Below are 24,134 nucleotides of genomic sequence, written 5' to 3' on the forward strand. Positions count from 1 at the left end.
ATCAGCACCTGCCGATTATTTGTGCTGATTTTTTTGAATTTTTTTTTCATATTAAATTTTTTTGGGTTAAAAAAGAACTGGTAGTTAGGGCTTTATATAAATATATATTTCTATATATATAGATATAAGTAAGTCGATATAAGTAAAAAAAAATTTGCCAATGTAGTAACGTTTTATACGATCTGTGGTGCTCTGCACATCAGTAGTGTGCTCAGTAGCATCTGCACATTTGAGTTTTTTTTTTTTTCACATTTGTGTGTGAAAAAATAACTGCAGTTAGTGGTAGTTTTAGTTAGTTAGTTAGAGATATAGATATATCTATCTCAATTTCAGTTAGTGTCAGTTTAGATTTCAGCACGAACGCACCATCTGCGTACATGCATTTTGCAACCACTGAGCACCGATCAGTAGTGTCCATTACTGATAGCGTCTGCTCAGTTTGCGCTGCAAGTAATTTTTTTTTTTTTGCTGAATTTTTTTTTAGAACTTTTCTTCTAAATGTAAATTTCAATTTTATTACAAGCCCCTTCGCGTGTGAAAACACTACATACACTCCCCACACTAAATAAAGGTTAACACGTTTCACCCCAATAAAATAAAAATGTCCCATTCATCCCAACGACTATACTCAGCTGAAGAGGCATAAGCCATGCTTGCCTCCGATACAGAGTCTGCCAGTGAGGAAGAAAAGGATGCCACTTTCCTCTACTCCTCATCATCATCCGCTGATGAGGGACCCTTTAGAGCAGGCATGCTCAACCTGCGACCCTCCAGCTGTTGTAAAACTACAACTCCCACAATGCCCTGCTCTAGGCTGTTCGGGCATGCTGGGAGTTGTAGTTTTGCAACAGCTGGAGGGCCGCAGGTTGAGCATGCCTGCTTTAGAAGGTGCCACAGGGTAGCAGCGGAGGCAGCCCCCCAGAGTGAGCCCACATGGACCCCACCCCCTGACGATTATCAGCCCCAAATTCCGGAGTTCATGGGCCACTCAGGAATTCTGATAGATTGTGCGGACTTCACTGAGCTAGATTTTTTTCAAAATCTTCTTTGAAGATTTTGTAAATCTAAAAGTGGCCCAAGCCAACTTATACGCCCAACAAGTCATGGCTCAGAACCCTAGTTTGCCATACGCTAGACCCCCAGGTTGGACCCCAGTAGATGCAGCAGAGATGATGAAGTTTTGGGGACTCGTGCTGCAGATGGGCGTAGTAAAGAAGCCAAATGTTAGACAATATTGGAATTCTGACATTTTCTACCAGACTCCAATTTACAGTCAGACCATGAACAGGAAGCGGTTTGAATGGCAGCAGAAATCCATGTCTGCCAATTCAGGCCTGCAAAAACCATATTTTGCACGTAGAGGCCTGCTGTGCGCCAATACAGCAGACTACGAGCACATATGGGGTGTTCGCAAAATGGGGAATGTGTGGTTTGAAATCCTCTCTAGTATTTCTACCTTCTGTGAGACACCTGTTTGGTAAAAAGTACCCTTACCACCACTTAAAATGTTCATATACGGGGGTGTAGTTTCTGGAATGGGGTCACTTTTGGGGGTTTCCACTCTAGGGCCACCTCTGGGTGTCTTCATATGCGGAGAAAAGGAGAAAAAAAAGGAGGGGGGGTTCATCTCTATTCTTCCCAAAGGAAGTCTTAAGAGTTTCCAGCAGGGCGCCAGAGGAAGGATTTGAAAATGTATTTGTATTTGCCAAGGCAAGGAGGTGTTATATATTTTGGTATTTTTGGTATTGGAGGGATATTAGGCTGCCAGGGGTAAACAAACCATCAGGGGGAGTCCCCTAATGGAGGAGATATAGGCACAGAAGGTAGAGCAAACAAACGTTTTTCACCCCTTTACACGGCGCCACCATCCCTTAGATAAGCGATATACAAAGAAAATAAAAGTGATTTGCTTCTTTAGATAAAATATTAAAATTCAAATTTTATTCTCACAGGCTCAAATAGTGGCTATGATGTCATATTATAAAAAATATATTAAATATATTATATATATTAAAAACAATTTTGACTCACTTCACCCAGGAGGTACCGGATGGGATAAACTCAAAACACCCACCGGATCACCTCCTGCGCCTGGGTCGCCGATAAGATCCCACGGAATGACAGCAGTCCAGTCGAGCTTCTTGTCAATCGACTTTTATTCAAACCACAGGGTGGGGTGAAGGTATCTTGCTCTATGCGTTTCGGGGTATAAAGGACCCCTTCATCAGGAGCATATCTATGCTCCTGATGAAGGGGTCCTTTATACCCCGAAGCGCCGTGTAAAGGGGTGAAAAACGTTTGTTTGCTCTACCTTCTGTGCCTATGTCTTCATATGCGACATAGCTCCCAATTACTATTCCAGCTAAATCCTCTCTCCTAACCGCCATATGGTGCTCCTTCCACTCTGAAGCCTGCCGTGCGGCCATACATCATGTGGGGTGCATTTTGTCCTGTTAACCCTTGTGAAAGTTAAAAATGTGAGTGTAAAGCAACTGTTTCTGGAAAAAATTGTGTGTGGTAGACAGAGGTAGATTTGGTTAGCAAATGTTTGGCAAAAGAAAATCATTTCTAGGTTTGTCCACTAGTAACATGTCCGCTCCTGCCACCACTGCAAACCCACCACAGCCAGACATCATCTCCTGCACCTTGTCCGTCATGTTCCACACCGTCACTGCTGCAACCAACTGCTACTACAACTGCAAAGCCAGACATTTTCTGCACCTGTATTGCCGTCTGGTGTATGGCAAATAGACAGTACACTGTGAGCAGGGTAAACTCCATGTCTGAAGAGGACCTCACCAGCAGGAGAACCTCTCTATAACACATAGAAAAGGTCCGTCTGGTGTATGGGAAATAGACAGTACACTGTGAGCAGGCTAAACTCCATGTCTGAAGAGGACCTCACCAGCAGGAGAACCTCTCTGTATATAACACATAGAAAAGGTCCGTCTGGTGTATGGGAAATAGACAGTTCACTGTGAACAGGCTAAACTCCATGTCTGAAGAAGACCTCACCAGCAGGAGAACCTCTCTGTATATAACACATAGAAAAGGTCCGTCTGGTGTATGGGAAATAGACAGTTCACTGTGAGCAGGCTAAACTCCATACCTGAAGAGGACCTCGCCAGCAGAAGAACCTCTCTGCATATAACAAATAGAAAAGGTCCATCTGGTGTATGGGAAATAGACATTACACTGTGAGCAGGCTAAACTCCATGTCTGAAGAGGACCTCACCAGCAGGAGAACCTCACTGTACAGTCGTGGCCAAAAGTTTTGAGAATGTCACAAATATTAGTTTTCACAAAGTTTGCTGCTAAACTGCTTTTAGATCTTTGTTTCAGTTGTTTCTGTGATGTAGTGAAATATAATTACACGCACTTCATACGTTTCAAAGGCTTTTATCGACAATTACATGACATTTATGCAAAGAGTCAGTATTTGCAGTGTTGGCCCTTCTTTTTCAGGACCTCTGCAATCCGACTGGGCATGTTCTCAATCAACTTCTGGGCCAATTCCTGACTGATAGCAACCCATTCTTTCATAATCACTTCTTGGAGTTTGTCAGAATTGGGTTTTTGTTTGTCCACCCGCCTCTTGAGGATTGACCACAAGTTCTCAATGGGATTAAGATCTGGGGAGTTTCCAGGCCATGGACCCAAAATGTCAACGTTTTGGTCCCCGAGTCACTTAGTTATCACTTTTGCCTTATGTGCTGGAAAATGCATTGTTCTTTACCAAACTGTTGTTGGATTGTTGGAAGAAGTTGCTGTTGGAGGGTGTTTTGGTGCCATTCTTTATTCATGGCTGTGTTTTTGGGCAAAATTGTGAGTGAGCCCACTCCCTTGGATGAGAAGCAACCCCACACATGAATGGTCTCAGGATGCTTTACTGTTGGCATGACACAAGACTGATGGTAGCGCTCACCTTTTCTTCTCCGGACAAGCCTTTTTCCAGATGCCCCAAACAATCGGAAAGAGGCTTCATCGAAGAATATGACTTTGCCCCAGTTTTCAGCAGTCCATTCACCATACTTTCTGCAGAAGATCAATCTGTCCCTGATGTTTTTTTTTGGAGAGAAGTGGCTTCTTTGCTGCCCTTCTTGACACCAGGCCATCTTCCAAAAGTCTTCGCCTCACTGTGCGTGCAGATGCGCTCACACCTGCCTGCTGCCATTCCTGAGCAAGCTCTGCACTGGTGGCACCCCGATCCCGCAGCTGAATCCACTTTCGGAGACGATCCTGGCGCTTGCTGGACTTTCTTGGACGCCCTGAAGCCTTCTTAACAAGAATTGAACCTCTTTCCTTGAAGTTCTTGATGATCCTATAAATTGTTGATTGAGGTGCAATCTTAGTAGCCACAATATCCTTGCCTGTGAAGCCATTTTTATGCAACGCAATGATGGCTGCACGTGTTTCTTTGCAGGTCACCATGGTTAACAATGGAAGAACAATGATTTCAAGCATTACCCTCCTTTTAACATGTCAAGTCTGCCATTTTAACCCAATCAGCCTGACATAATGATCTTCAGCCTTGTGCTCGTCAACATTCTCACCTAAGTTAACAAGACTATTACTGAAATTATCTCAGCAGGTCCTTTAATGACAGCAATGAAATGCAGTGGAAAGGTTTTTTGGGGATTAAGTTAATTTTCATGGCAAAGAAGGACTATGCAATTCATCTGATCACTCTTCATAACATTCTGGAGTATATGCAAATTGCTATTATAAAAACTTAAGCAGCAACTTTTCCAATTTCCAATATTTATGTAATTCTCAAAACTTTTGGCCACGACTGTATATAACATAGAAAAGGTCCGTCTGGTGTATGGGAAATAGACAGTACACTGTGAGCAGGCTAAACTCCATACCTGAAGAGGACCTCACCAGCAGGAGAACCTCTCTGTATATAACACATAGAAAAGGTCCGTCTGGTGTATGGGAAATAGACAGTTCACTGTGAGCAGGCTAAACTCCATACCTGAAGAGGACCTCACCAGCAGGAGAACCTCTCTGTATATAACACATAGAAAAGGTCCGTCTGGTGTATGGGAAACAGACAGTACACTGTGAGCAGGCTAAACTCCATGTCTGAAGAGGACCTCACCAGCAGGAGAACCTCTCTGTATATAACATAGAAAAGGTCCGTCTGGTGTATGGGAAATAGACAGTACACTGTGAGCAGGCTAAACTCCATGTCTGAAGAGGACCTCACCAACAGGAGAACCTCTCTGTATATAACATAGAAAAGGTCCATCTGGTGTATGGGAAATAGACAATACACTGTGAGCAGGCTAAACTCCATGTCTGAAAAGGACCTCACCAGCAGGAGAACCTCTCTATATATAACACATAGAAAAGGTCTGTCTGGTGTATGGGAAATAGACAGTTCACTGTGAGCAGGCTAAACTCCATACCTGAAGAGGACCTCACCAGCAGAAGAACCTCTCTGTATATAACACATAGAAAAGGTCCGTCTGGTGTATGGGAAATAGACAGTTCACTGTGAGCAGGCTAAACTCCATGTCTGAGGAGGACCTCAACAGCAGGAGAACCTCTCTGTAGGTAACACATAGAAAAGGTCCGTCTGATGTATGGGAAATAGACAGTTCGCTGTTAGCAGGCTAAACTCCATACCTGAAGAGGACCTCACCAGCAGGAGAACCTCTCTGTATATAACACATAGAAAAGGTCCGTCTGGTGTATGGGAAATAGACAGTTCACTGTAAGCAGGCTAAACTCCATGTCTGAAGAGGACCTCACCAGCAGGAGAACCTCTCTGTATATAACTCATAGAAAGGTCCGTCTGGTGTATGGGAAATAGACAGTTCACTGTGAGCAGGCTAAACTCCATACCTGAAGAGGACCTCACCAGCAGGAGAACCTCTCTGTATATAACACATAGAAAAGGTCCGTCTGGTGTATGGGAAATAGACAGTTCACTGTGAGCAGGCTAAACTCCATGTCTGAAGAGGACCTCACCAGCAGGAGAACCTCTCTGTATATAACAAATAGAAAAGGTCCGTCTGGTGTATGGGAAATAGACATTATACTGTGAGCAGGCTAAACTCCATGTCTGAAGAGGACCTCACCAGCAGGAGAACCTCTCTGTATATAACACATAGAAAAGGTCCGTCTGGTGTATGGGAAATAGACATTACACTGTAAGCAGGCTAAACTCCATACCTGAAGAGGACCTCACCAGCAGGAGAACCTCTCTGTATATAACACATAGAAAAGGTCCGTCTGGTGTATGGGAAATAGACAGTTCACTGTGAACAGGCTAAACTCCATGTCTGAAGAAGACCTCACCAGCAGGAGAACCTCTCTGTATATAACACATAGAAAAGGTCCATCTGGGGTATAGGAAATTGACATTACACTGTGAGCAGGCTAAACTCCATGTCTGAAGAAGACCTCACCAGCAGGAGAACCTCTCTATATAAAACATAGAAAAGGTCCGTCTGGTGTATGGGAAATAGACATTACACTGTGAGCAGGCTAAACTCCATACCTGAAGAGGACCTCACCAGCAGGAGAACCTCTCTGTATATAACAAATAGAAAAGGTCTGTCTGGTGTATGGGAAATAGACAGTTCACTGTGAGCAGGCTAAACTCCATGCCTGAAGAGGACCTCACCAGCAGGAGAACCTCTCTGTATATAACACATAGAAAAGGTCCGTCTGGTGTATGGGAAATAGACAGTTCACTGTAAGCAGGCTAAACTCCATGTCTGAAGAGGACCTCACCAGCAGGAGAACCTCTCTGTATATAACACATAGAAAAGGTCCGTCTGGTGTATGGGAAATAGACATTACACTGTAAGCAGGCTAAACTCCATACCTGAAGAGGACCTCACCAGCAGGAGAACCTCTCTGTATATAACACATAGAAAAGGTCCGTCTGGTGTATGGGAAATAGACAGTTCACTGTGAACAGGCTAAACTCCATGTCTGAAGAAGACCTCACCAGCAGGAGAACCTCTCTATATAAAACATAGAAAAGGTCCGTCTGGTGTATGGGAAATAGACATTACACTGTGAGCAGGCTAAACTCCATACCTGAAGAGGACCTCACCAGCAGGAGAACCTCTCTGTATATAACAAATAGAAAAGGTCCGTCTGGTGTATGGGAAATAGACAGTTCACTGTGAGCAGGCTAAACTCCATACCTGAAGAGGACCTCACCAGCAGGAAAACTTCTCTGTATATAACAAATAGAAAAGGTCTGTCTGGTGTATGGGAAATAGACAGTTCACTGTGAGCAGGCTAAACTCCATGCCTGAAGAGGACCTCACCAGCAGGAGAACCTCTCTGTATATAACACATAGAAAAGGTCCGTCTGGTGTATGGGAAATAGACAGTTCACTGTAAGCAGGCTAAACTGCATACCTGAAGAGGACCTCACCAGCAGGAGAACCTCTCTGTATATAACACATAGAAAAGGTCCGTCTGGTGTATGGGAAACAGACAGTACACTGTGAGCAGGCTAAACTCCATGTCTGAAGAGGACCTCACCAGCAGGAGAACCTCTCTGTATATAACATAGAAAAGGTCCGTCTGGTGTATGGGAAATAGACAGTACACTGTGAGCAGGCTAAACTCCATGTCTGAAGAGGACCTCACCAACAGGAGAACCTCTCTGTATATAACATAGAAAAGGTCCATCTGGTGTATGGGAAATAGACAATACACTGTGAGCAGGCTAAACTCCATGTCTGAATAGGACCTCACCAGCAGGAGAACCTCTCTATATATAACACATAGAAAAGGTCCGTCTGGTGTATGGGAAATAGACAGTTCACTGTGAGCAGGCTAAACTCCATACCTGAAGAGGACCTCACCAGCAGAAGAACCTCTCTGTATATAACACATAGAAAAGGTCCGTCTGGTGTATGGGAAATAGACAGTTCACTGTGAGCAGGCTAAACTCCATGTCTGAGGAGGACCTCAACAGCAGGAGAACCTCTCTGTAGGTAACACATAGAAAAGGTCCGTCTGATGTATGGGAAATAGACAGTTCACTGTTAGCAGGCTAAACTCCATACCTGAAGAGGACCTCACCAGCAGGAGAACCTCTCTGTATATAACACATAGAAAAGGTCCGTCTGGTGTATGGGAAATTGACAGTTCACTGTAAGCAGGCTAAACTCCATGTCTGAAGAGGACCTCACCAGCAGGAGAACCTCTCTGTATATAACTCATAGAAAGGTCCGTCTGGTGTATGGGAAATAGACAGTTCACTGTGAGCAGGCTAAACTCCATACCTGAAGAGGACCTCACCAGCAGGAGAACCTCTCTGTATATAACACATAGAAAAGGTCCGTCTGGTGTATGGGAAATAGACAGTTCACTGTGAGCAGGCTAAACTCCATGTCTGAAGAGGACCTCACCAGCAGGAGAACCTCTCTGTATATAACAAATAGAAAAGGTCCGTCTGGTGTATGGGAAATAGACATTATACTGTGAGCAGGCTAAACTCCATGTCTGAAGAGGACCTCACCAGCAGGAGAACCTCTCTGTATATAACACATAGAAAAGGTCCGTCTGGTGTATGGGAAATAGACATTACACTGTAAGCAGGCTAAACTCCATACCTGAAGAGGACCTCACCAGCAGGAGAACCTCTCTGTATATAACACATAGAAAAGGTCCGTCTGGTGTATGGGAAATAGACAGTTCACTGTGAACAGGCTAAACTCCATGTCTGAAGAAGACCTCACCAGCAGGAGAACCTCTCTGTATATAACACATAGAAAAGGTCCATCTGGGGTATAGGAAATTGACATTACACTGTGAGCAGGCTAAACTCCATGTCTGAAGAAGACCTCACCAGCAGGAGAACCTCTCTATATAAAACATAGAAAAGGTCCGTCTGGTGTATGGGAAATAGACATTACACTGTGAGCAGGCTAAACTCCATACCTGAAGAGGACCTCACCAGCAGGAGAACCTCTCTGTATATAACAAATAGAAAAGGTCTGTCTGGTGTATGGGAAATAGACAGTTCACTGTGAGCAGGCTAAACTCCATGCCTGAAGAGGACCTCACCAGCAGGAGAACCTCTCTGTATATAACACATAGAAAAGGTCCGTCTGGTGTATGGGAAATAGACAGTTCACTGTAAGCAGGCTAAACTCCATGTCTGAAGAGGACCTCACCAGCAGGAGAACCTCTCTGTATATAACTCATAGAAAGGTCCGTCTGGTGTATGGGAAATAGACAGTTCACTGTGAGCAGGCTAAACTCCATACCTGAAGAGGACCTCACCAGCAGGAAAACCTCTCTGTATATAACACATAGAAAAGGTCCGTCTGGTGTATGGGAAATAGACAGTTCACTGTGAGCAGGCTAAACTCCATGTCTGAAGAGGACCTCACCAGCAGGAGAACCTCTCTGTATATAACAAATAGAAAAGGTCCGTCTGGTGTATGGGAAATAGACATTATACTGTGAGCAGGCTAAACTCCATGTCTGAAGAGGACCTCACCAGCAGGAGAACCTCTCTGTATATAACACATAGAAAAGGTCCGTCTGGTGTATGGGAAATAGACATTACACTGTAAGCAGGCTAAACTCCATACCTGAAGAGGACCTCACCAGCAGGAGAACCTCTCTGTATATAACACATAGAAAAGGTCCGTCTGGTGTATGGGAAATAGACAGTTCACTGTGAACAGGCTAAACTCCATGTCTGAAGAAGACCTCACCAGCAGGAGAACCTCTCTGTATATAACACATAGAAAAGGTCCATCTGGGGTATAGGAAATTGACATTACACTGTGAGCAGGCTAAACTCCATGTCTGAAGAAGACCTCACCAGCAGGAGAACCTCTCTATATAAAACATAGAAAAGGTCCGTCTGGTGTATGGGAAATAGACATTACACTGTGAGCAGGCTAAACTCCATACCTGAAGAGGACCTCACCAGCAGGAGAACCTCTCTGTATATAACAAATAGAAAAGGTCTGTCTGGTGTATGGGAAATAGACAGTTCACTGTGAGCAGGCTAAACTCCATGCCTGAAGAGGACCTCACCAGCAGGAGAACCTCTCTGTATATAACACATAGAAAAGGTCCGTCTGGTGTATGGGAAATAGACAGTTCACTGTAAGCAGGCTAAACTCCATGTCTGAAGAGGACCTCACCAGCAGGAGAACCTCTCTGTATATAACTCATAGAAAGGTCCGTCTGGTGTATGGGAAATAGACAGTTCACTGTGAGCAGGCTAAACTCCATACCTGAAGAGGACCTCACCAGCAGGAGAACCTCTCTGTATATAACACATAGAAAAGGTCCGTCTGGTGTATGGGAAATAGACAGTTCACTGTGAGCAGGCTAAACTCCATGTCTGAAGAGGACCTCACCAGCAGGAGAACCTCTCTGTATATAACAAATAGAAAAGGTCCGTCTGGTGTATGGGAAATAGACATTATACTGTGAGCAGGCTAAACTCCATGTCTGAAGAGGACCTCACCAGCAGGAGAACCTCTCTGTATATAACACATAGAAAAGGTCCGTCTGGTGTATGGGAAATAGACATTACACTGTAAGCAGGCTAAACTCCATACCTGAAGAGGACCTCACCAGCAGGAGAACCTCTCTGTATATAACACATAGAAAAGGTCCGTCTGGTGTATGGGAAATAGACAGTTCACTGTGAACAGGCTAAACTCCATGTCTGAAGAAGACCTCACCAGCAGGAGAACCTCTCTGTATATAACACATACAAAAGGTCCATCTGGGGTATAGGAAATTGACATTACACTGTGAGCAGGCTAAACTCCATGTCTGAAGAAGACCTCACCAGCAGGAGAACCTCTCTATATAAAACATAGAAAAGGTCCGTCTGGTGTATGGGAAATAGACATTACACTGTGAGCAGGCTAAACTCCATACCTGAAGAGGACCTCACCAGCAGGAGAACCTCTCTGTATATAACAAATAGAAAAGGTCCGTCTGGTGTATGGGAAATAGACAGTTCACTGTGAGCAGGCTAAACTCCATACCTGAAGAGGACCTCACCAGCAGGAAAACTTCTCTGTATATAACAAATAGAAAAGGTCTGTCTGGTGTATGGGAAATAGACAGTTCACTGTGAGCAGGCGAAACTCCATGCCTGAAGAGGACCTCACCAGCAGGAGAACCTCTCTGTATATAACACATAGAAAAGGTCCGTCTGGTGTATGGGAAATAGACAGTTCACTGTAAGCAGGCTAAACTGCATACCTGAAGAGGACCTCACCAGCAGGAGAACCTCTCTGTATATAACACATAGAAAAGGTCCGTCTGGTGTATGGGAAATAGACAGTACACTGTGAGCAGGCTAAACTCCATACCTGAAGAGGACCTCACCAGCAGGAGAACCTCTCTGTATATAACACATAGAAAAGGTCCGTCTGGTGTATGGGAAATAGACAGTTCACTGTGAGCAGGCTAAACTCCATACCTGAAGAGGACCTCACCAGCAGGAGAACCTCTCTGTATATAACACATAGAAAATGTCCGTCTGGTGTATGGGAAATAGACATTACACTGTGAGCAGGCTAAACTCCATGTCTGAAGAGGACCTCACCAGCAGGAGAACCTCTCTGTATATAACACATAGAAAAGGTCCGTCTGGTGTATGGGAAATAGACAGTTCACTGTGAGCAGGCTAAACTCCATACCTGAAGAGGACCTCACCAGCAGGAGAACCTCTCTGTATATAACACATAGAAAAGGTCCGTCTGGTGTATGGGAAATAGACAGTTCACTGTGAGCAGGCTAAACTCCATGTCTGAAGAGGACCTCACCAGCAGGAGAACCTCTCTGTATATAATACATAGAAAAGGTCCGTCTGGTGTATGGGAAATAGACAGTTCACTGTGAGCAGGCTAAACTCCATACCTGAAGAGGACCTCACCAGCAGGAGAACCTCTCTGTATATAACACATAGAACAGGTCCGTCTGGTGTATGGGAAATAGACAGTACACTGTGAGCAGGCTAAACTCCATGTCTGAAGAGGACCTCACCAGCAGGAGAACCTCTCTGTATAGAACACATAGAAAAGGTCCGTCTGGTGTATGGGAAATAGACAGTTCACTGTGAGCAGGCTAAACTCCATGTCTGAAGAGGACCTCACCAGCAGAAGAACCTCTCTCTATAAGACATAGAAAAGGTCCGTCTGGTGTATGGGAAATAGACATTACACTGTGAGCAGGCTAAACTCCATGTCTGAAGAGGACCTCACCAGCAGGAGAACCTCTCTGTATATAACACATAGAAAAGGTCCGTCTGGTGTATGGGAAATAGACAGTTCACTGTGAGCAGGCTAAACTCCATGTCTGAAGAGGACCTCACCAGCAGGAGAACCTCTCTGTAGATAACACATAGAAAAGGTCCATCTGGGGTATGGGAAATAGACAGTTCACTGTGAGCAGGCTAAACTCCATACCTGAAGAGGACCTCACCAGCAGGAGAACCTCTCTGTATATAACACATAGAAAAGGTCCGTCTGGTGTATGGGAAATAGACAGTTCACTGTAAGCAGGCTAAACTCCATGGGCCAGATTTATCATGACTCTGACAGCTCACTCCACTTTCACATATGGCTAAAGTCAGTTTTAGCCAAGTCAGATTTATGATCGGCCCTTTAAGACTGTAATAAATGTGGTTTGACGGTAGCAGTTTATCCGTCAGTAAGCAGCTTTACAAAAGTCACACATCTTTACGAAAAAGTCGCACGTTTTTATGAAAAAGTCGCATGTTCTATTAAAAAGTCTCATAAGATAAGCATGGTCCTCACTGGAGAGAAATTGGGACTTTTTTGCGACTTTTTTAAATAGTCCCAATAGTAAATCTGTCTAGAGATTCATTTACATAAGAAAACACGCCCACTTTCAGAAAACTGGCGAGCATAGTGCAGAGCAGAAAAAAGTCGCAAATTTGTGCGCAGTTTTAGCGTTTGGGACTTTTTTGGGACTTTTTCACTCCATTATTCTGACTTGAGCTAATGATAAATCTGGCCCTATGTCTGAAGAAGACCTCACCAGCAGGAGAACCTCTCTGTATATAACACATAGAAAAGGTCCATCTGGGGTATGGGAAATAGACATTACACTGTGAGCAGGCTAAACTCCATGTCTGAAGAAGACCTCACCAGCAGGAGAACCTCTCTATATAAAACATAGAAAAGGTCCGTCTGGTGTATGGGAAATAGACATTACACTGTGAGCAGGCTAAACTCCATACCTGAAGAGGACCTCGCCAGCAGGAGAACCTCTCTATATAAAACATAGAAAAGGTCCGTCTGGTGTATGGGAAATAGACAGTTCACTGTGAGCAGGCTAAACTCCATGTCTGAAGAGGACCTCACCAGCAGGAGAACCTCTCTGTATATAACACATAGAAAAGGTCCGTCTGGTGTATGGGAAATAGACAGTTCACTGTGAGCAGGCTAAACTCCATGTCTGAAGAGGACCTCACCAGCAGGAGAACCTCTCTATATAAAACATAGAAAAGGTCCGTCTGGTGTATGGGAAATAGACATTACACTGTGAGCAGGCTAAACTCCATACCTGAAGAGGACCTCGCCAGCAGGAGAACCTCTGTATATAACACATAGAAAAGGTCCGTCTGGTGTATGGGAAATAGACAGTACACTGTGAGCAGACTAAACTCCATACCTGAGGAGGACCTCACCAGCAGGAGAACCTCTCTGTATATAACACATAGAAAAGGTCCGTCTGGTGTATGGGAAATAGACATTACACTGTGAGCAGGCTAAACTCCATGTCTGAAGAGGACCTCGCCAGCAGGAGAACCTCTGTATATAACACATAGAAAAGGTCCGTCTGGTGTATGGGAAAAAGACATTACACTGTGAGCAGACTAAACTCCATACCTGAGGAGGACCTCACCAGCAGGAGAACCTCTCTGTATATAACACATAGAAAAGGTCCGTCTGGTGTATGGGAAATAGACATTACACTGTGAGCAGGCTAAACTCCATACCTGAGGAGGACCTCACCAGCAGGAGGACTGATGGGGCCACATGCTGATCTTTCCTTTGACCATGATGATGGTGAAATCACAGGTTACCGCCAGATCTGAATACTTTGATGGGAACATTTCACAGATAACTCTTAATGAATAGAGAATTTGAGCCGATACGTTAGTTTTCTCGGACACTGGACGGCGGACATTTCTCCGTGATTAGAGGCTCCTCTGCAGCATCATCTGAGCTCAGACCTTGTTCATACAGGACTCGGGGTGAAGTGCGTCCATGATATAGATTCATGTTTTATGGTGATATTAAACAGTTAGGCCTCCTGCACACAAACGTTTTTTGTTTCCGTTTGGCAGAACGCTTTTTCAATTCCATATACGGAACCATTCATTTCAATGGGTCCGCAAAAAAACTGAATGTACTCCGTATGCATTCAGTTTCCGTTTTTCAGTTCAAAGATAGAACAGGTCATATTATTGCCCGCAAATCATGTCCCGTGGCTCCATTCAAGTCAATGGAGCTGTAAAATGAACGGATACAGAATGTATCCGTATGTTTTCCGTATTTGTTCAATTTTTTTGCAGAACCGTCTATTGAAAATGTTATGCCCAGCCAAATTTCAGTATGTAATTACTGTTTATGCCTTGTTTCCGTTTCCGTTCCTCAAAAAACGCAAACCAAACGGAAAAACGGAACGGAAACTGAGACAGTACTGAAACAAAAAAAATGTAATCCTTTTTGAAACCAAAAAATTTTAATCCTTTTAAAACGGACCGCAAAACCATCCGGTCTTCTGCAGGAGGCTTTATAAGGATTAAAAATAAAAAAGAGATTTTCTACCACTCAGCTGTTCAACTTTATTTGGCAAAATTAATTGTAATGGATCACATACCACAAAGGGTTAAGAAAGTCCTTACGGAGTATCAAGTTTAGTCAATTCACTTTGAATCTGCTAAATCCCATAATAGTTCCGTACCTGACCACCAGGGGGCTGAGAGGTCCATACCGTGTATGGAGTTTAGACGGCTCCTATAGAGTCCGCTATTCCCCATACTTAGTAAGGACCAGGTCCGTACCCTGTATGGAGTTTAGACGGCTCCTATAGAGTCCGCTATTCCCCATACTTAGTAAGGACCAGGTCCGTGCCGTGTATGGAGTTTAGACGGCTCCTATAGAGTCCGCTATTCCCCATACTTAGTAAGGACCAGGTCCGTGCCGTGTATGGAGTTTAGACGGCTCCTATAGAGTCCGCTATTCCCCATACTTAGTAAGGACCAGGTCCGTGCCGTGTATGGAGTTTAGACGGCTCCTATAGAGTCCGCTATTCCCCATACTTAGTAAGGACCAGGTCCGTACCCTGTATGGAGTTTAGACAGCTCCTATAGAGTCCGCTATTCCCCATACTTAGTAAGGACCAGGTCCGTACCGTGTATGGAGTTTAGACAGCTCCTATAGAGTCCGCTATTCCCCATACTTAGTAAGGACCAGGTCCGTACCGTGTATGGAGTTTAGACGGCTCCTATAGAGTCCGCTATTCCCCATACTTAGTAAGGACCAGGTCCGTGCCGTGTATGGAGTTTAGACAGCTCCTATAGAGTCCGCTATTCCCCATACTTAGTAAGGACCAGGTCCGTGCCGTGTATGGAGTTTAGACAGCTCCTATAGAGTCCGCTATTCCCTATACTTAGTAAGGACCAGGTCTGTGCCGTGTATGGAGTTTAGACGGCTCCTATAGAGTCCGCTATTCCCTATACTTAGTAAGGACCAGGTCCGTGCCGTGTATGGAGTTTAGACGGCTCCTATAGAGTCCGCTATTCCCCATACTTAGTAAGGACCAGGTCCGTACCCTGTATGGAGTTTAGACGGCTCCTATAGAGTCCGCTATTCCCCATACTTAGTAAGGACCAGGTCTGTACCGTGTATGGAGTTTAGACGGCTCCTATAGAGTTGGCTATTCCCTATACTTAGTAAGGACCAGGTCCGTGCCGTGTATGGAGTTTAGACGGCTCCTATAGAGTCCGCTATTCCCCATACTTAGTAAGGACCAGGTCCGTACCGTGTATGGAGTTTAGACGGCTCCTATAGAGTCCGCTATTCCCCATACTTAGTAAGGACCAGGTCTGTACCGTGTATGGAGTTTAGACGGCTCCTATAGAGTCCGCTATTCCCCATACTTAGTAAGGACCAGGTCCGTACCCTGTATGGAGTTTAGACAGCTCCTATAGAGTCCGCTATTCCCCATACTTAGTAAGGACCAGGTCCGTGCCGTGTATGGAGTTTAGACAGCTCCTATAGAGTCCGCTATTCCCCATACTTAGTAAGGACCAGGTCCGTGCCGTGTATGGAGTTTAGACGGCTCCTATAGAGTCCGCTATTCCCCATACTTAGTAAGGACCAGGTCCGTGCCGTGTATGGAGTTTAGACAGCTCCTATAGAGTCCGCTATTCCCCATACTTAGTAAGGACCAGGTCCGTACCGTGTATGGAGTTTAGACGGCTCCTATAGAGTCCGCTATTCCCCATACTTAGTAAGGACCAGGTCCGTACCCTGTATGGAGTTTAGACGGCTCCTATAGAGTCGGCTATTCCCCATACTTAGTAAGGACCAGGTCCGTGCCGTGTATGGAGTTTAGACAGCTCCTATAGAGTCCGCTATTCCCCATACTTAGTAAGGACCAGGTCCGTGCCGTGTATGGAGTTTAGACGGCTCCTATAGAGTTGGCTATTCCCTATACTTAGTAAGGACCAGGTCCGTACCGTGTATGGAGCTTAGACGGCTCCTATAGAGTCCGCTATTCCCCATACTTAGTAAGGACCAGGTCCGTGCCGTGTATGGAGTTTAGACGGCTCCTATAGAGTCCGCTATTCCCCATACTTAGTAAGGACCAGGTCCGTACCCTGTATGGAGTTTAGACGGCTCCTATAGAGTCCGCTATTCCCCATACTTAGTAAGGACCAGGTCCGTGCCGTGTATGGAGTTTAGACGGCTCCTATAGAGTTGGCTATTCCCCATACTTAGTAAGGACCAGGTCCGTGCCGTGTATGGAGTTTAGACGGCTCCTATAGAGTCCGCTATTCCCCATACTTAGTAAGGACCAGGTCTGTGCCGTGTATGGAGTTTAGACGGCTCCTATAGAGTCCGCTATTCCCCATACTTAGTAAGGACCAGGTCCGTGCCGTGTATGGAGTTTAGACGGCTCCTATAGAGTCTGCTATTCCCCATACTTAGTAAGGACCAGGTCCGTACCGTGTATGGAGTTTAGACAGCTCCTATAGAGTCCGCTATTCCCCATACTTAGTAAGGACCAGGTCCGTGCCGTGTATGGAGTTTAGACGGCTCCTATAGAGTCCGCTATTCCCCATACTTAGTAAGGACCAGGTCCGTACCGTGTATGGAGTTTAGACAGCTCCTATAGAGTCCGCTATTCCCCATACTTAGTAAGGACCAGGTCCGTGCCGTGTATGGAGTTTAGACGGCTCCTATAGAGTCCGCTATTCCCCATACTTAGTAAGGACCAGGTCCGTACCCTGTATGGAGTTTAGACGGCTCCTATAGAGTCCGCTATTCCCCATACTTAGTAAGGACCAGGTCCGTACCGTGTATGGAGTTTAGACGGCTCCTATAGAGTCCGCTTGTGATGTTTGTGATAGATCACTGTGACCTTTACCCTCTTTCTCCTGATGCATGATGGGGGAGGAGGAGCTGTACCAGGAAGTCAGACAGCGTGTGAGGGGAACCGGAAGCAGACACATGAGGCTGAGAAGGGATTGCATCTGATAAGGACAGAAGCTGTTTGGAATAAGACTCCTCCATGTAAGAATGCCATAATGTTCTGGGTAATAAACCTTGCTCTGGTTAAGTAGTACATCGGCCTGTGTGTGTAACTTGCTGAGCAGATACTGGCAGCATTGCCAGCGGCACCTGAGAGACACAGAGTGTCCAGGGGACATAACAGTGGCGACGAGGATTGTGGATTTTCGCACACATGGCCTTCATAGGGTTTATTCAACCATTTGATCCTGCAGCTGAGTCATGGATCTCCTGGGTGGAGAGGCTGGAACAGTATATGGAAGCAAATAATGTGACTGTTGAAAAGAAAGTTGCAGTTTTTCTCACTGCATTGGGTCAAGCTGCATATGGAACCCTCAGAGACCTTGTTTCTCCAGACAAGCCAGCCTCTAAGTCCCTGCCTGAGTTAATTCAGACGCTACATACACACTACAACCCGAAGCCGTTAGAAATCGCAGAGCGGTTTAAATTCTACAGTAGAAGGCAGCAGGCCGGGGAGGATATAAAGACATATATCATTGCTTTACGTAAACTAGCTGCCACTTGTCAGTTTGGAGACTACCTACAGACGGCTCTCCGTGACATGTTCGTCATGGGACTCTGCGACCCAGCCATACAGAAACGGTTACTCACAGAACCCGACTTGACTCTGACGAAAGCCACTGACCTTGCTACGGTCATGGAGTTGGCAACACGGGACGCCACACTACTGAAGGCACCACCTACAACTCCTGCAAGCCAGTGTGAGGAAATATTCCACACTGCTATCACTCAACGCTCGAGACGGCCGTCCCCTGCCACTCAGCTTAAACCTCGCCACCCTAATTCTTCTGTCTCTGGGACCCCGACTTGCTACCGTTGTGGTAACACTACTCACAGTGCGCCGGCTTGCAAGTTCAAGGATGTCGTTTGTTTTCGCTGTGGAAAGACTGGTCATATTGGGCGCGTTTGCCGCAGCTCTCGCTCCCCGAACGCTACCACAAAAGATAGACGTAAACAGACATTCCGTGTGGATATGGACAATAACGGTTTTAGCTCTGATGAGGAGACATGTGTCCAGCATGTTGGACTGTTTCGAGTAGCTGGGAGTACTCCTGCGATTAAAGTGGATGTCACACTCAATGGCTGTCCTGTCTCCATGGATGTTGATACAGGGGCAGCTGTGTCTGTCATTTCATGGACTGATTTAAAGGCATCGGGTCTGTCCCTGCCGCTAAAACCTACAAAGCTCACACTACAAACCTACAGCAAGGAACTACTACAGCCCTTGGGTTATGTAAAACCCCTTGTTACATTAGGCAACCGCAGTCAAAGTCTACGCCTTTATGTTGTAAGGAATGGAGGTCCTCCGCTGTATGGAAGGGACTGGATCAAAGCCCTGGGCATGCCTCCTTTTACCATTGCCCAATGTACATTGCTTTCTAAGGTAGACCATTGGGTGGAATCCCTGAAGTCACGTTTTAAAGAGGTTTTTGAGGACTCTTTGGGCACCGTAAAAGGAAAGATGGCCCACCTCCTCTTGAAGCCTGGTGCTACACCTCGTTTTTGTAAGGCAAGATCAGTACCTTTTGCCTTGCGAAAAAAAGTGGAAGCAGAGCTGGACCACCTATTGGCTGAAAAGATCATAACGAAAGTGGATAGAAGTGAATGGGCATCACCAATTGTGCCTGTCAAGAAAAAGAATGGAGACATTAGGATTTGTGGTGATTTCAGGGTAGCTCTGAACAACCAACTTCTTGTGGATCAATACCCATTGCCTCGACTTGAAGATTTATTTGGCTCACTGGCTGGGGGGCAAAAGTTTACAAAAATAGACTTAAAGCAAGCTTACCTGCAACTGCAAGTACACCCAGATTCACGCCATCTGTTGACCATTAACACTCATAAAGGATTATTCCAGTATAACCGCATGGTTTTTGGCATAGCCCCAGCTCCAGCCATCTGGCAGCGGATCATGGATGAGGTACTGGCAGGAATACCTTTCACCCAATGTCTACTGGATGACATGCTCATCACTGGTCCCACTGATGAAGAACACAGAAAGAATGTTGAAGCTGTGCTAGAGAGACTCCAAAAGTATGGTTTACGTGTCAATCTTTCAAAATGCGAATTTCTCAAGTCTCAGCTGGAGTTTTGTGCCCACACGGTGGACCGACATGGGTTACACACTACTGAAGAAAAGGTTAAAGCCCTTACCCATGCCCCTACCCCCCGGAATGTCACCCAACTCAGGTCTTACCTTGGCCTCCTAAATTACTACCACCGTTTCTTGCCGAACCTAGCACACCAGCTCTACCCATTACATCGCTTACTGGATGCAAGAGCTAAATGGATATGGACAGACAAATGTGAAGAAGCTTTTCGGCTTTCTAAAGAACTCATTCTGTCTTCTCGAGTTCTGGTCCACTATGATTTAAAGAAACCCGTCATCCTGGCTTGTGATGCCTCGCCTTATGGACTGGGTGCCGTGCTTTCCCATGTCATGCCGGATGGCACGGAGCGCCCCATTTCTTTTGCCTCCAGGTCTTTAACCTCAGCGGAACAAAACTACTCCCAGATTGACAAGGAAGCTTTGGCCATTGTATGGGCCACAAAAAAATTTCACGCGTACATCTATGGTCGGGAGTTCACACTTATCACTGACCACAAACCTCTGTTGTCAATACTGAACCCTCAGAAAGGAATTTCTACAACAACTGCATCTCGCTTACAAAGGTACGCTTTATTTTTAGGAGCTTATGCTTATTCTATCAGATACCGCTCCCATGATACCCATGGCAATGCAGATGCTTTTTCCAGATTGCCACTAAGAGATGACCACCCACTAAGAGAGGTACGTGTAGTGGAAGTACACAGGCCACAATCTTGCATGTCCACCTCCCTGATTGCCAGACATACAGCCACAGATCCTTTCCTGTCTCAGATATTCTCTTATGTTCAGACTGGATGGCCAGAGAGAGTTTCAGGTGAATTTCGTCCGTACTTTGCCAGAAAATGTGAGCTTGTGACTAATGCTGGTTGCCTACAATGGGGCAATAGAGTGATTGTACCCCAGTACTTGCAATCAACCATGCTAAGGATACTGCATGAAGGCCATCCTGGTGTGGTGCGCATGAAGCAGCGAGCCCGGAGCTATGTTTGGTGGCCACAAATGGATACAGCAATTGAAGATTATGTTGCTCAATGTCCTGGGTGCTGTCAAGCCCAGCGACCCCAAAAGAGAGGAACCCTGCAACCTTGGCCATGGCCAACAGAACCGTGGTCCAGACTCCATCTTGATTTTGCTGGCCCCATCCAGGGTAAAATGTATTTGATCGTGGTAGATGCGCATTCAAAATGGCCGGAGGTTTTTCAAATGCCTTCTATTACCTCAGCTGCTACCATTCTAGTCTTAAGGAAGCTCTTTGCTCAATATGGCTTGCCAACAGCCATAGTCTCCGACAATGGAACTCAATTTACATCGCATGAGTTTCAATCCTTCCTTAGTGGCTTGGGCGTCCAACACTACAAAACAGCTCCTTATCATCCAGCTTCAAATGGGCTGGCAGAACGATTTGTGCAGACATTTAAGAAGCACTTACTGTCCACTCTGGACCAGGTTGGACTGTCAGAAGAGAAGCTGCTGGAATTCTTGATCATGTACCGTAACACGAAACACGCTACTACTGGGCTGTCACCGGCTTTTCTTATGTTTGGCAGGCATCTCCGCACCAAACTTGATTTAGTTCGTCCGCAGGAACAGTCACCAACGCCTCCTCCGCCGGGCCGTCTGGGATTCCGTGCCGGTGATCTTGTATGGTCTCGGAATTACAGAGCTTTGCCTCCTTGGCTTCCGGGCGTTATTGATGGAACTCTTGGCAGAAGAATGTACCTTGTCCGCCTGGAGGAAGGCATTTGTGTTCGGCGACACCTTTCACAATTGAGGAAACGCATTTGCCGGCCACTAGTGACAAAACCGACCCCTCTTTCTAACCACCCACCAGAGTCTACTCTGAACTCTGCTGGTGACATATGGCATGGTGTCTGGCATGATCCCACAAGTTTACAACCAAACCCTGAACTGGTTGGTGACCATATTCCTGAGGAGCCCGGACATGTGCCTGGAGTTACAGAGCCTGATTTGTCTGTGGGACGCCCACTGACATCTCCAGAACCCTTGACTGACTCTATCCCTCCCGGTGCTGTGCCTCTGCGTAAGTCTACCCGTCAAAGACGTCAAACGCCGCGCTGGCAAAGTGCTGAAATCTTACGGGACACATTGGAGGTCAGGGAACAGAGACAAAGGGCTCATGAAGTGCTGCGGAAATCACAGAACTGAGTTGGAGATACTACTTGCTGAACTGATCTCGCTTGCCTTGTTATGTTATGTGTTCAACATTTTGTTCTCTTGTTATGTTTTTTTTTTTTTTTTTGGGAAGGAAAGGAGGTGTGATGTTTGTGATAGATCACTGTGACCTTTACCCTCTTTCTCCTGATGCATGATGGGGGAGGAGGAGCTGTACCAGGAAGTCAGACAGCGTGTGAGGGGAACCGGAAGCAGACACATGAGGCTGAGAAGGGATTGCATCTGATAAGGACAGAAGCTGTTTGGAATAAGACTCCTCCATGTAAGAATGCCATAATGTTCTGGGTAATAAACCTTGCTCTGGTTAAGTAGTACATCGGCCTGTGTGTGTAACTTGCTGAGCAGATACTGGCAGCATTGCCAGCGGCACCTGAGAGACACAGAGTGTCCAGGGGACATAACACCGCTATTCCCTATACTTAGTAAGGACCAGGTCTGTGCCGTGTATGGAGTTTAGACGGCTCCTATAGAGTTGGCTATTCCCCATACTTAGTAAGGACCAGGTCCGTGCCGTGTATGGAGTTTAGACGGCTCCTATAGAGTCCGCTATTCCCCATACTTAGTAAGGACCAGGTCCGTACCCTGTATGGAGTTTAGACGGCTCCTATAGAGTCCGCTATTCCCCATACTTAGTAAGGACCAGGTCCGTGCCCTGTATGGAGTTTAGACGGCTCCTATAGAGTCCGCTATTCCCCATACTTAGTAAGGACCAGGTCCGTGCCGTGTATGGAGTTTAGACGGCTCCTATAGAGTCCGCTATTCCCCATACTTAGTAAGGACCAGGTCCGTGCCGTGTATGGAGTTTAGACGGCTCCTATAGAGTCCGCTATTCCCTATACTTAGTAAGGACCAGGTCCGTGCCGTGTATGGAGTTTAGACGGCTCCTATAGAGTCCGCTATTCCCCATACTTAGTAAGGACCAGGTCCGTGCCGTGTATGGAGTTTAGACGGCTCCTATAGAGTCCGCTATTCCCCATACTTAGTAAGGACCAGGTCCGTGCCGTGTATGGAGTTTAGACGGCTCCTATAGAGTCCGCTATTCCCCATACTTAGTAAGGACCAGGTCCGTACCCTGTATGGAGTTTAGACGGCTCCTATAGAGTCCGCTATTCCCCATACTTAGTAAGGACCAGGTCCGTGCCGTGTATGGAGTTTAGACGGCTCCTATAGAGTCCGCTATTCCCCATACTTAGTAAGGACCAGGTCCGTACCCTGTATGGAGTTTAGACGGCTCCTATAGAGTCTGCTATTCCCCATACTTAGTAAGGACCAGGTCCGTGCCGTGTATGGAGTTTAGACAGCTCCTATAGAGTCCGCTATTCCCCATACTTAGTAAGTACCAGGTCCGTGCCGTGTATGGAGTTTAGACGGCTCCTATAGAGTCCGCTATTCCCTATACTTAGTAAGGACCAGGTCCGTGCCGTGTATGGAGTTTAGACAGCTCCTATAGAGTCCGCTATTCCCCATACTTAGTAAGGACCAGGTCCGTGCCGTGTATGGAGTTTAGACGGCTCCTATAGAGTCCGCTATTCCCCATACTTAGTAAGGACCAGGTCCGTGCCGTGTATGGAGTTTAGACGGCTCCTATAGAGTCCGCTATTCCCCATACTTAGTAAGGACCAGGTCCGTGCCGTGTATGGAGTTTAGACGGCTCCTATAGAGTCCGCTATTCCCCATACTTAGTAAGGACCAGGTCCGTGCCGTGTATGGAGTTTAGACGGCTCCTATAGAGTCCGCTATTCCCCATACTTAGTAAGGACCAGGTCCGTGCCGTGTATGGAGTTTAGACGGCTCCTATAGAGTCCGCTATTCCCCATACTTAGTAAGGACCAGGTCCGTGCCGTGTATGGAGTTTAGACGGCTCCTATAGAGTCTGCTATTCCCCATACTTAGTAAGGACCAGGTCCGTGCCGTGTATGGAGTTTAGACGGCTCCTATAGAGTCGGCTATTCCCCATACTTAGTAAGGACCAGGTCTGTACCGTGTATGGAGTTTAGACAGCTCCTATAGAG

The 24,134-nt window shown here is 46.0% G+C and overlaps 1 protein-coding gene across 1 annotated transcript; it reads left to right on the plus strand.

The window, feature by feature from the left end:
* The first annotated feature begins 19,224 nt into the window (after nt 1–19,224).
* LOC121005824 (uncharacterized protein K02A2.6-like) lies at nt 19,225–22,095 on the plus strand. The gene has a single exon (XM_040438586.1). The coding sequence runs from the start codon at nt 19,282–19,284 to the stop codon at nt 22,093–22,095; it is 2,814 nt and encodes a 937-aa protein (XP_040294520.1). The 5' UTR covers nt 19,225–19,281.
* The last annotated feature ends 2,039 nt before the right edge of the window (nt 22,096–24,134 follow it).

Source organism: Bufo bufo, chromosome 6, assembly GCF_905171765.1.
Source record: "Bufo bufo chromosome 6, aBufBuf1.1, whole genome shotgun sequence".
Classification (NCBI taxonomy): Eukaryota; Metazoa; Chordata; class Amphibia; order Anura; family Bufonidae; genus Bufo; species Bufo bufo.

Bases quoted from the DNA above. Each gene is read 5' to 3' on its own strand.
- LOC121005824 (XM_040438586.1), top strand. From the start codon at position 19,282: ATGGCCCACCTCCTCTTGAAGCCTGGTGCTACACCTCGTTTTTGTAAG.